The sequence below is a fragment of the Apaloderma vittatum genome, unplaced genomic scaffold, assembly GCF_000703405.1.
Source record: "Apaloderma vittatum isolate BGI_N311 unplaced genomic scaffold, ASM70340v1 scaffold17048, whole genome shotgun sequence".
Taxonomy (NCBI): Eukaryota; Metazoa; Chordata; class Aves; order Trogoniformes; family Trogonidae; genus Apaloderma; species Apaloderma vittatum.
The window spans coordinates 82,383-95,089 of NW_009730477.1; the positions used below are offsets into that span (position 1 = coordinate 82,383).

Genomic DNA, 12,707 nt, shown 5'->3' on the forward strand with positions numbered 1-12,707 from the left:
AGGCAAAATAGTATTTTGAAGAACTTCAGAATTGTTCATGAGAATGCAATGGGAGGATGGAGAGGGAAAAGGGCTTGGGGAGGGCAAGGGGAAGGGCAGATATTGGGGAGGACCAGGGGGATTTCAAAGACTGCAGGGGGCTGTGAGGGCATCGTGGGCATGGCTGGGAGCTCTCATTCTGTGCCTTTCATTGCCCACCCTCTCTAATTTATTCACCCTATGAGTTCATGTCGCTTCCTTCGTTTCTTCTGACAACTCCTCTGTTCAAATAATTGGCTACGCTGGTGAGTGCTTGCTGCAACGCAGTCCTACTGTTCTTGCCCATTCATCAGTCATCAGTAACTTGAAAGCACATCCATGTAGCGCAGAACACTGAAAAACAGCTTGTTGAAGCCAACAAACTGCTTGGACAAGAGAAAGTTGTGTATACAGTTTATTACACATGTTTACACACTTAGGTCTGTTGGTATCCCCCTCAGAGTTATGCTCATGTCTCCACAGAGGAGGCAGAGGGATTTTCTCTGAGCTTCATCTTCCTGATGGCTACAGCACTGCTGGAGCCAGCTTGTCTTTCACTCCATCCCGCTCCATGCGTGCTAATTCCTACCAGAAGATAGCTAGATCACTGCAGAGAAAAAAATACCTGGTCAGGTTTGTTCCATTTAGAGAGAGGCTACTTAGGCCAGCAGCTTCAAATGTCTCCCTGAAATTCAAGTCAGATGCTTCAGTTCCTTACACAGATGATGAAGCCCTTTCAAAGAGCAATTTAGACCACCTGAGTTACATGTTTGATTAAGATACTTTTTAGTTTCCAATGGATTTCAACAAGTTGGATGATTCTATAAAGGTACATAAACATGGAGGAAGTAAAAGAATGTAATTAACAGGGGAAATTAATAGGACAACTATATTGGTGTCAGAGTGCCATATTTTTTGTAGTATTTATAGAATTAGTACCTAGATCTTATATATACTTATGAATTCAATCTCACAGCATTTCTGGGAAGGATTATTTCCTTTATGGAGTGGAAATTGGAGCATTACAAGGTTAATTTTATGTGTAAAGCAGGAGAAGAAGGTCCATCAACAGAACATGGATCTCTTGGGTCTTGGTCCTGACTGGTTAATTTAAGATTAAGGGGTGGATGATAACACAGGAAAGAGGAAAAGAAATGGTTGTTCTACTACTACCTTTTTGTTAGTCATCTTTTTTATTTCTTAAAGAGATACTAACTGATCACAAAATAAGTTGTGGTTACAAAAGGAGCACAGCAACTTACTACATGACTCCAGCAACATAAAAACCTCAACGTATGAGAAATATGCTGCAATTTTAATGACTTCCCATACTGCCTTGGTAGCTTGTGATGGGCCATTCATGTGGGACATGGAAAGCAGCAGATCATTTCCTTAGCATGGATAAACCAGAACAGGGACTTAGTCATTTGGGTGTTTGTGTCTGGGATTCACCCAGAGAGCTCTCCTCTGCCTTTGCAAGCATTGTGTTGACTAGTGCTGGTCAGAGGTAATTTTGGTAAATACCTCATTTGTTAGGATGCACGCTGTATCGTGCAGCCACATACAAGCCCCGAGCTGCACATACAGTCATTTGTGTGCTGTTGTTATTGATTCTTCCTGCTCAGATCTCCAAACAGGTGTTTCAACACATGTTCCTTCCTCTCGGTCCTGGCTAGTTGAATTAATCTGTGGTCCCTGCTTGCTGCCAGGCTTCAGGTCATGTGCAAAATGTTATTATACGATTAATGTGGCTGAGGCTACATGAGTGGATATGGAAAACCCAAACCAGCGGGTTTAGCCATTGTGGTGCATTGCTGAAGTATGTAGAGCATATGCCAACATGCAGGCTCGTGTGCATAACTGACAGTGACCCTTGTATCAGTCTCTCTGTGCTGACTGTGTTGTGACATTGTAATTTTATATGGTGCAGTAACTGCCCCATGGTTTGATAATATTGAGCAAAGCACCCTTTCAGTGTGAAAAGACAAGACAGGATATCCCAGACCCTAATAATTCTGAAAACATCAAGCAGTGTGGAGTTAATATTTCTCAGGGCCTTGCTATGGGAATTTTCTGGCTGTGGCCCAGACTACAGATAATTAATTATGTCAGTGAAAGGCTCTGGTGGCCTGTTTTCTTCAGAAAAAAAGTGACATCATCCATGGAGCTCTCTGGCAATAAAGCAGAACAAAGCTGTGTGGGCAGGAAATAACAGACAGATGTCCTCTAGTGCTCATTTGATCTGTTTCGAAGCTTGCTGTAAGAAGTAATACATTGCTCAGTGCTGCTTCTCCTCAGCTCTGCAATCTTTAGCATGGACTTTTTAAACATAAGAGGCCAAATTAATCTCTGAAGTAATTCTTCTGGAGCCACTTCAGAGGGTTTGTGCAGTGGATGAGCTGGTCTATCATGTGCCTCTCCTCCAATATTGATTTTAGAAGGACTTTCTGTGTTATCACTGTAAGATAACGCACACCAAAATGAAATACACTGTATAGCTCCAAAGACTTCATACAAGGCCAGAAAGTTCTGCACATTGTGGAGAAGACAGGACAACACTGTTTCGTATCCCCAGAGTCGTGAGGGATCACTTGCATTTCCAGGTATATTTCACTAAACTTGCACAAAACCAGCAGTGGTCACCTTTCATCACTGAAGTAATCTCTTTACCTCCAAAGCAAACCATGTACAGAGACCCGAGTCCAGAAATGTTAAAAGAAATTTGTGCAAGTGAACTATGCAGCTTCAAATATTAGGAAATTAAACTGAAATGAAAGACAAGAAAAGCCTTTGCTGTAAACAGTCTTTCTTGCAAGCAAAACTATACATGAGTCATTAGCCAGGATTTTGCATGGCTAGAATCACTAAGTGAGAGACTACTTCAGATAGTTGGTAAAGGAGAGAAAAATACTTCTTGAATTTTTAGCAAAACAGAGCTTTGTATGATGCAATATGCAGTAGAGTGTAGAACTTCCCAGCTTCAAAGCATGCTTTGTACATGCTTTGTACACTAAACACATCTGGAAGACAAATTGCTACCCAGTCCTTGTAGCAGTATGTTGAGATAGTTTGAGGAATCAGGCCTTTAACAAAAATGTCATTCCAGTAGGCAAGAGTATTTTTTATTACTTTGTCTATTAATATTCATACTATCATGACATAAAATGAAGAAAATGTACTTTTCTTTTAATTCTTTGAATTTCCTCCTAAGTTAAGAAAAGAAGGAAAGTTACTGAGTTTAAACTGGGATTAGTGTATTAGTGTTAAGAAAGTTTTGCAGATACAGATGTTTGAGTACACCTGCCTGAAGATGCTTTCTTCATTAAACTAAGTGAACATGAAGTATTCACTTTCTGAGATCTCTAGTGTAAACTTTCAAAAATAAGACTATTTCTGCCCTGTTGGTGACACAACATGAGCTTGTCCTGGATAGCACAGAGCATATCTTCCTGTTCTTCCTCAGAAAGATCATAGAATCTTTAATGGATCTTTAAGATCGTCTAGTTCCAAACTCCCTGCCATGGGCAGGTTCACACTCAAGGGATGCCTGAAGTGTGATGTTTGTTAGCTGTAGGTGAAATGTTTGGAAAGTCTACTGGAATTTAGGAAATGAAATCAGCCACTGGTAAGATCACCACATTACATGGAGAACCTGTGACCTTATCTAGTTTCTGATGCGGTACAGAGCAGCTGCTGCACTATAAATAACCTGAACTGTGCGCAATGCAAGTACAAAGAACACAAGAAGTAAAGGTTCCTGTCTGTGGTTTGAGAGTTATTTCTTGCCATCAGTCACTGGCAAGAAAAATATGACTTCATAAACATTAAATCTCTATTACTTAGTGCTTTTATTTGTGCAGGCATAACAAAGTGTCATGATAACTAGAAAATAAATAGTCAAAAGCTGGAAATATTGGATCTTCCAAATATTACAGAAGTGTATTCCTTGTAAATACTACTCTTGCTCCTGAGTTTTCAGAACTTCTTTCCATTAATTGAGAAGATTGTCATCATGTTATCAAAATATTTATATATCTCTGAAGCAGTTAGATGGTTTTTAGATGGCTCCAAACATGGAGCTATGAAGGAAATAGTTACTAGTAACAGATTCAGAGAGAGGTATGCTGTGAATTTTCAGGAAGACTACTTACAGACAAAATTCAGGAGAGTTTAGGAGATGTGCTAGCAAAGGATCTTGAGTTGAATTTTATACTCAGCTGGCAGTAATTACTTTAACTCCATTCAGCTCATCTTGAATACAACTGAATTTTTTTTCCGATTTACTAGATGCCTTACATGAAACAAGTTTGATCAGCTCAGTCCCATTTCCCAGGTGACAAATGGCCTGTGGCAAAAATTCCCTGTTTAGTGGGTGCTGAGTTTTGTTAGCAGTCTCATGGGAGAGGCCAAAGACTGTGGGAATGGGGAGAGAGGGCTGTAGTAAATTGGCAGGGCAGGCCATGAGGAGGAAGCACACCAGAACGCCAGGCTTGTGTAACAGTCTTTCCATTGACCAAGAATTTGGTTGCTAGGCTGCCAGTCCCCTTTTAAAAGCAGCAGAGTCATGCTATTGTTTCCTAAATGGTTTCAATTTTATGCAGGAACCTCTTTACATCCTTTCTATATAATTTAAATATTTTACTAGTCATGTAGTAAAGCGAGGTTTGGAACTCAGACCCCTGCTCTGCTCAAGGCAGCAAGCAAAAGAAAGCCCCTCTCTTTTATTCTGCCCAAAAGCGAGCATTTCAGGATAGGCCTGCAATGAGTGGCCTCACATCAGCCTTCCAGCCGGGCGGCTCGAATGCACTCCTGAGGGCAGGGGAGCACCATCTCTTATTTCCCAGGTAGAAATGCAGACCCCACATCTTAAGTGCACTAATCAGTGGGTAGTAGGGAGGAGGGAAAGCAGAGCGAGCAAAGTGGTGTTGAACAGCAGTGTTCCATAGTACTTCAGGCTCTCCATGGACATATACAAGATCTGAGTTCATCAGCCTTTAGATTTTGGCACCCCCTGTAAGCAAGACTTACATAGGGTTCAACTTTGTAGTTCCTCTATCAGCAGGGACAGCTGAAACAGTTAAATGAGAATGGTGTCCAGTTCTGGTCCCCATAACTCAGAAAAGATGCAGACAAGTTGAAGAAGGTCCAAAGGAGGGCCATGAAGATGATCAAAGAGCTGGAGAACTTGCCCTATGAGGAAAGACTGAAGGAATCAGGACTTTTCTCCCTGAAGTAGAGAAGGCTTGGAGAGGACCTCATCACAGTATTACAGTACTTAAAGGGCAGCTACAAGGAAGACAGAGTATTTCTCTTTACAAGGAGCCACACAGAGAAGACAAGAGGCAATGGGTTGCTGGCTGCACCAGGAGAGGTTTCATCTCAACGTAGAGTCCTCATCACTGGAAGTTTTCAAGATGCACATGGTGCCACATGATCTCATCTAGGCTTCTTTTCCCATGAAAGGCTGGACCAGATGAACTTTTGGAGGTCTCTTCCAACCTAGGCCATTCTATTGTTCTCTGAGTTTGATGGACAGAGATTTTCTAAGCAGGCTTTCTCTTGGAGAAAATGAGTGTGAAAAAACACCTCTCAACATATCTGGCCTTCTGTGTTTCTTGCCTTGAGGGTATTACTAAGAAGTAAAAGTGGCCTTTTCATTAATCTATTTTAATTGCTCCTGCTTAGAGAATCAGGTACTCGGGAGCACTTTATTACCAGAAAAGTCTGTTTATTTTCAAGCATCCACAATCTGAACAGTATAGACAGAAAATTTGCTTGGAATTTTCCGTAAGACAATTTAAGTAATGAAGAAAACAATAAAAGTAAAATTATGTATTTTCTGAATTCCGTATCCTGACTTTAAAGAGCTTCTCTGACTAATTGCAGTCTTCTGGACTTACGCAAATAAGTTCCATTGTGTTACAAACTGTTGCAATATGCGGTCTTATGCCTGAATACTCTTTTTCACCAGAGTACCAACAAAACAAAAAAAAGGACTTGAGAGATGGCTTTCTGTGCCAAACACCATGTTCTTTCTACCAAATCAGCTAACAACTTTCCTCTGGGATTTATATACAACTTTACTTCCAATTTGAAATCTCTTCCTTGTGTTTGTCTCCCAGCTTACGATTTATGCTAAACACCATTGTGCTTTGCAACAAGGGAGGCACCCACAGTAGATGTCCATCAGTAGAAACAGCTTCCCAGTATAGTTCTCTCTTCTTAGCTAGGAGCTCCCACTTTGAGCCTCTCATATCTCTTTCCAGGTACGTGTGTTGAAGCATTCCTCTATGGGATTATTCTGACTTATTTTCTGAAAATGTCTATATCCTATGGTTTAGTACAGTGATAGTTGTTCACTATACATTGAAAGAAAACATCTCTACATAAGCTGTCTTCTAGTTGTTTCAGTGGAAAATTAGTCATTTGGAGGAAACATCAAATCAGGAGTTGCACAGGCCTGCTGTTTCAACTCCTTCCACCTATATTATCCTGAGGATCTTCAGAGAGATACTAACTGGAGTTTACAAATCCCCAGGCTGATATTAGGATGTTGCCCGGACCCCTCGCTGACCTAGTGTAGCTGCACCTCAGAATCTTCCTATGCTGAAGCTTATTGCTGACCAAATAAAAGCAAAATTATCTCCAGTTTATTATTAGCACAAGGTCCCTTTTCTGATACTCTGCTTCCTAGCAACCTGAGTGTGTTTGTTAGTTTGCTTTTCACAAACAGTTATCATGAGTCTGTTGAAACAGAGTACTTGGTGAATTAGCAAATACCCTTGAAAAGATAACAACAGGAGCAATGGCCAAGTCCAGAAAAGGCAGAAGGCACCTTGCCACGCTAACATAATCCAGGTCCCAAGTGCCTGGACACCGGAGGGTGTCCAAGAAGGGGTATGGGAGCAGCTGCCTATGTCCTGGGGCTGGTGCCCCCCAGCCTGTCCTTTGGCTGAATACCCTTCCCTTGGGCTGGAATGAGGGGTTTTCAGAGCTGACAGCCCTGCCCTGTTCCCTGGAGCTATGTGTGTCACTGCTTCTCTTCAAAGACGAAGCAATGAATGGAGGTTTCCTTCAAAGCTCTGAACTAAGCTTGGGCAACTTCTTTCCCAGTTCCTTCATTCAGCATCACTTGCTCCACTTGCTTCGTCCCTCTGGCTCTCAGAGGACCCAGACCTGCATCTTCCAGAGATCTTTCTTAGCTGTCAAGTTATACGCTGTTTCAGAGACTGACATTTCCTCCTGCTAAAGTTACTCCATTTTAATTGTCAATGATTTAAGAGTAGTCAGGCCAGAGGGAAAGTGTGCACAGCAGTGCAAAACTGAGCAGGGGCTGAGGCACTTGCTGGGAAGAGCAACTTTCAGTCCCTTGGTCAGCTATTACTGTTTTAAATAACCATTGCAGGAACCGGAGTCCAGTTCTTTGCTCTCCCAAGTCACAGTGTTGAATTGCCAAGTTCAGGTTGTCTTTGTTTGCCCTGCCTGGCCCTGTCAATGTTTAATTATGCTGTCCAGGGCCCAACAGCTTCAACAGGAGAGAAAGAACTCATCCTTCTCCCCTCCCGAATAGCTTAGGGTCTGAGGTGTGCCTGTCCCTGAGGAACGGCACATGTGGGGCCTGAAGCTTTCTGTGCTCCAGACCAAGTTGAATCGAGGTTTCACCATGGTGGCCCTTGGTGCACAGGGTAAGAAGGCGGCTGCCCCCCGCATCCCACTAGTTTTGGTGTTCACTTTGTGCAGTGCTCTCCCTGAGCGTGCCAGTAGCATGGGGCTCCTGCTGCAGGGCACACAGCAGCGCACCGAATTCGTTCCCTGGGGAAGGACGCAGATTTGGACCCAAAACTGCCTCTTACTAAAAGGGCCTAAGGCAATACATCATATAATCTAGATATTTATAAATCCCCCAAAGTCCCAGGCTATGCTACTGGATTTTTTAAGGGATAATTTTGGCAGTATAGAAGCATGAGCCTCAGAGTAATGAAGGTTAAGTTGTGGATAACTCCTGCATGGAAGTGTTCAAGGCCAGGCTGGATGGGGCTTTGAGCAACCTGGTCTGGTGGGAGATGTCCCTGCCCATGGCAGGGGTGTTAGAACTAGATGATCTTTAAGGTGCCTTCCAACTCAAACCATCCTGTGATTCTATGTAAAAAATTACATATTCTAAAACTTTCCTAAAATAACATTTTTCCTGTACTGAGAGTGGTGTATTCCTAGGATGTGATGTAGTGAGGTGCACAGGCTCTTTTGGCACTCTTGAGGATTAGCCAACATAATTCACTTGTAGTTTTGACATCCATCTTTCCCACACTTGTGCTGAAACAACATTAATACTGTTCCAGTCTGCATTTTGTATCTTGCAGGCATGTACAAAGCTTTTACTTAAGGTTACATAATGTTGTAGTGAGTAACACCCTACAACGAGCTCTTTATAATTGTGCTTGCTCTCAGTTGAGTGGCATGATCTTTGCCTCAAGTTCAATTTTTGTTTTATTTTCAGATTACTGTATTTAAAGAAAAAATAACAATCAAAGGGTCTTTGCTATTGCCTGAAATTATTTCCTTGCTATTTTAGCAGGTGGTTTTATAAAGGTGTGTTGCCTCTGTGGTACCAGGTAAAGATTTTAGTTTTATTACAGGGATAAATATGGAGTGCCATTATGAACACTGTGTAAAACCATGAAACATTGGTCAGTTCATAAATCCTAAACAGTGATTGCTTACATAGGGGCTGATTTTGTAAGGGATTATTCGTAAAATATCTGAACCTTTCCTTAGCCCTTAATTTGCTTCCCAAGCTCACATAGGTTGAGTGTCGGAAGGGCAGGTGAGAGAAGAATTGGTGCCTGTACTCTTCTGCCCTCCATCCCCTTGGGCTTGTTGGAGAGATAATCCCCAGGGAGATCAAGGAGATCCCTCGTGGCCACCAAAAATTTGTACTTTTTACAGCCCAGCCCTGGGTCATAGCATTATAAACCTGCCTTGAAGGACAAGTGCGTTCCTTGCCCCTATTTTACAGATGGCTTAACAGATGTTGGCAAGCATCATTAGAAACAGAGCTTGGGGTTAAGCATTTGTCCGCAGCATAGCCCTAAAATACCCCTTCTTCACAGCCAGCTGGTCTTGCAGAGCAGTCTCTTCATGCCCAGAGCCTGCTCATGCTACCTGAAACTGGGGGCTCCCATCCAGGGTGGGGAGCAGGAGCTGGGACTCACGCTCCCCTTGGCCCCAGGAGCAACCACTGCTCCCGGGTACGTCTCCCAGCTCCAGCATCAGCAGCCCCCCTCCACTGCCAGGAGGGCTTGCTCAGCCTCTTCGGGTCTGCTGAGGTCTGCCACATTTTTAGGGTTTTCTTTAAACAAACAAAAATTAGAAAACTTTATATTAAAAGTTACTTGAAGAGAGTGTTTAGGGAACACCATGGGCAGTGAATAAAATGAAGTATATGAAGAGTAATGATGTTCTCCGGCTATGGTTGCAACTCAAATAAAAATTCATAGCATTCAAATGTAATGGCAGGCAGGAATAGAATAATTAATGCCTACAAGGATGACATTTGGGTTGCACAGTTCATGTTTACTCTGATATTTCCCATAGTTTTTATATTTGCATTGGCAGCCCTTCATTCTTCCAAGTTATTTTATTTTTGTCTGTGCAGTTCATATATATGAAATGCCCCCATTTTCCCTGTTTTTCCTGTTGGTTAATAGGTTGGCTCATGGTAGTGATTTGCAATGTTACAGGCAAGGGAGGATGTGATCCACATGCTGAAGACAGAGAAAACCAAACCTGAAGTTTTAGAAGCTCATTATGGATCTGCAGCTCCAGAGAATGTGCTCCGAGTGTTACACAGGGATGCCATCCTTGCCCAAGAAAAGTCTATAGGGGAAGATGTCTATGAGAAACCGATTTCAGAGGTAATATCTTCTTGATTTAAATCATTGTGTCTGTGCAGGGAGATCCTAAGCAGAAGTGAGACTCCACATATTTTGGAAGTGTGCAACGCATACAAGAGAACAACATGGCATTTGTACAAATGACAAGAAATTGAAATAAAAACTAACATCTTTGTTCACTTGACAGCAGAATAAATTGTAAGCAAAGTTGCTGGGTTTGAACACAGTCAATGAAGAGCTAGTATGCTCCTTACAGCTGGTGCTGTTAAGTGAGAAAAAAATCTTTGGGTGTTATATTTCTGTTTTTTAAAATCCTTTCAATTACAGGTTCCAACCTCTACTGCTCGCAGCGCTGCTGTAAGCACTCTTTGGTTTTCTTGGCATACTAGATCACTAGATCATGTTGGTAGTTAGGAGAAGACCTTCAGAGATTGACTTTGACCATATTTATGGGATCATAAATCTGTAATCATTTTATATCACTTAACCTCTAGGACTGCAAAGGCAATTCAGACCCTAAAGGAAACCTGTACGACTTGATCCCTTGCTTTAAATCTAAGCAATAAAGCTATGTAGAACAGACCTGGGAATGTCTTAAGGTCAAGGTGAATGCCAAAATAACCAGCCACTGCTCATGTTTATAGTTTTCTAACAGTCCAGGGCATGGAGAAAGAGCATGCAACACCGTACAATATAATATACTGTAGTGTCTGTCCAAATCTTTGTAGTTCCTCCTCTTAGAACATATAATTTTTTCACCAGGAATTGTGTCTACTATGGGATATCTTTATAATGTGTATTCTCATTGAAGTATCTTCTGGAATTTGTGGTGATAGTAAATAAGGAAAGCAAACATTAGCATGTGGGAACATGCATGAAATACTGTTGAACAAGATTAAAAGATCTTAGCAGGGCTTTTGTCTTAAGAAGCTGATAATTTGACCAAGATCTCAGTATAAGACTTCTGTCATGTGTAAATCCCCAGGGATTGTGCTGGAGCTAAAATAAGGTGGTGACAAAATTTCCTAAGTGCAAAAGATCTACTCTCAAAGGGTGAACCCACCTGGCTCCTTTATAAAATGCAATGATTGCTTTATTCTGCCTGCCATGGCCAACTTCTGGAGAGCAAATCACTGTGGTTTTCCTGCTCTCTTATTTACCTCAGACTGCTGAGGCACCCTGTTAAACAGCGACTGCCCCGTGCAGCCGAGGCCAAGGAAGGTGCTGGGGGTACCCAGGAAAGGACTGGGGGTGAGCAGAGCAGGCTCTGCCAGACACCGTGCTGAGGGTAGGCAAGCAAAGAAGTGCTTAATTAATAAATTAAAACTATATCTACGCTGAATCTAAATAATTTAGACTTTTTGTCTCAGCAGTCCTCCAGGTGAGCTGAAGATGCATAACTCAGATTTCAGCCTGGAGCTTATACCTTACACTTTACATGCAGGTGTCCAGTCCCCATATAGGTGTGTGAACTCAAGCTTTCAGGGTCTGAGGGCATGTATCCTGCCCTGGCATTTGTTACAGCTTTTCCCGTGTGAAATAAGGAAAGCGTGCACAACGCCTCACCACAGAGGAAATTCTGCACTGCAACAATATTATGTCTTACCCTAAAACTAAGTGAAGTTCTGTCTTTTGTGTATCTGAGAACTGTGCAAATGTTTATTGCAAACATGCTCTCCAAAGAAATCATTACTTTTACTGGACAGTTACTCTTATTTCTAGTCACTGCTTTATGTAAAGCCCAAGACATAGAATTATGGGACTTGCATTTACCAAATACAACATCGTTGGTTAATAAATCAGATGAAGTAAGCAAGGAGACCTTTAAAATAGTCTTTCTTCCTTTCCTACAACCCAGCTGGACAGACTTGAAGAAAAGCAGAAGGAGACATATCGACGCATGTTGGAACAGCTCCTGTTGGCAGAAAAGTGCCATCGCCGCACAGTTTATGAGCTAGAAAATGAGAAACATAAACATACAGATTACATGAACAAGAGCGATGACTTTACCAACCTCTTGGAACAGGAGCGGGAGAGGTGAGTACCTGAGACAGTGCAAAGAGTACCCTGTGTCCCAGTGGTTCAGCAGTGGCATTGTCTTGTATTTTCTGTGTTTAAATGACACTAAACTCATGTGTAAACTGCTTGTAAACGTTGGTCTGCTCATGTTTTTAGTAAGTATGTTACTGGAGAAGTCTAGAGCTGGAGGAACAGCATTGAATGTTCCCGTACTGTGCTCTTGAATTAAGAAAGGAATTTGTTTTGAATTACTCATGCCCATTTTAGGTTCACCTCCCGGTAGCTTTTGATCAGTTGTTATTTATGTTGGCTAAGTTGGGGCTAGCTTGCTTAGCTAAGAGCAACATTTTGTGAAGGATGGGGCACTGTTTGTCACAGCAGGAGGACAGGGTAAGGAAAACCACAACACACATTAGGATACTGGCATACAAGCAGTAGAGACTTTGCCATGCCCTTTGCATTTAGAATTGCAAAGTCACAAACTATTTGCATAATTTTTCATATTTTTGAAGACGTGCACCTCAGGCAAGATCGGTATTCTCCTGGAAGAAAGTATTTTCATGTTTTATAAAACATACCCAGCCTGTGATAGACTATCTGCTGTGTTTATCTCACAAGCTTATACATTACAGGTTTTTTTCTTCAAGTGCTTGTCCTCCTTGTGGGAGTAATTTTTTCTCTGAGTCTCTAAGAAAAAGCACCTGTAGGTGAAGAATGAGTACTCGGTAACAGCCTGAGTTTTTCAATATGAAATTTTTATGCTCATACCAGACTGCT

General features: G+C 41.9%; 1 protein-coding gene across 1 annotated transcript in view; it reads left to right on the forward strand.

Annotated features, from left to right (window-relative positions):
• LOC104278003 (filamin-A-interacting protein 1-like) overlaps positions 1–11,948 on the forward strand; it is a gene marked incomplete at its 3' end in the record, with an annotated part of 68,507 nt that extends 56,559 nt beyond the window's left edge. The window contains exons 3-4 of the mRNA XM_009874835.1: positions 9,759–9,932; positions 11,770–11,948. Coding sequence (XP_009873137.1) covers positions 9,759–9,932; positions 11,770–11,948 — 353 coding nt within the window. The remainder of the gene's footprint in view (positions 1–9,758; positions 9,933–11,769) is intronic.
• Between the last annotated feature and the right edge of the window lie 759 nt (positions 11,949–12,707).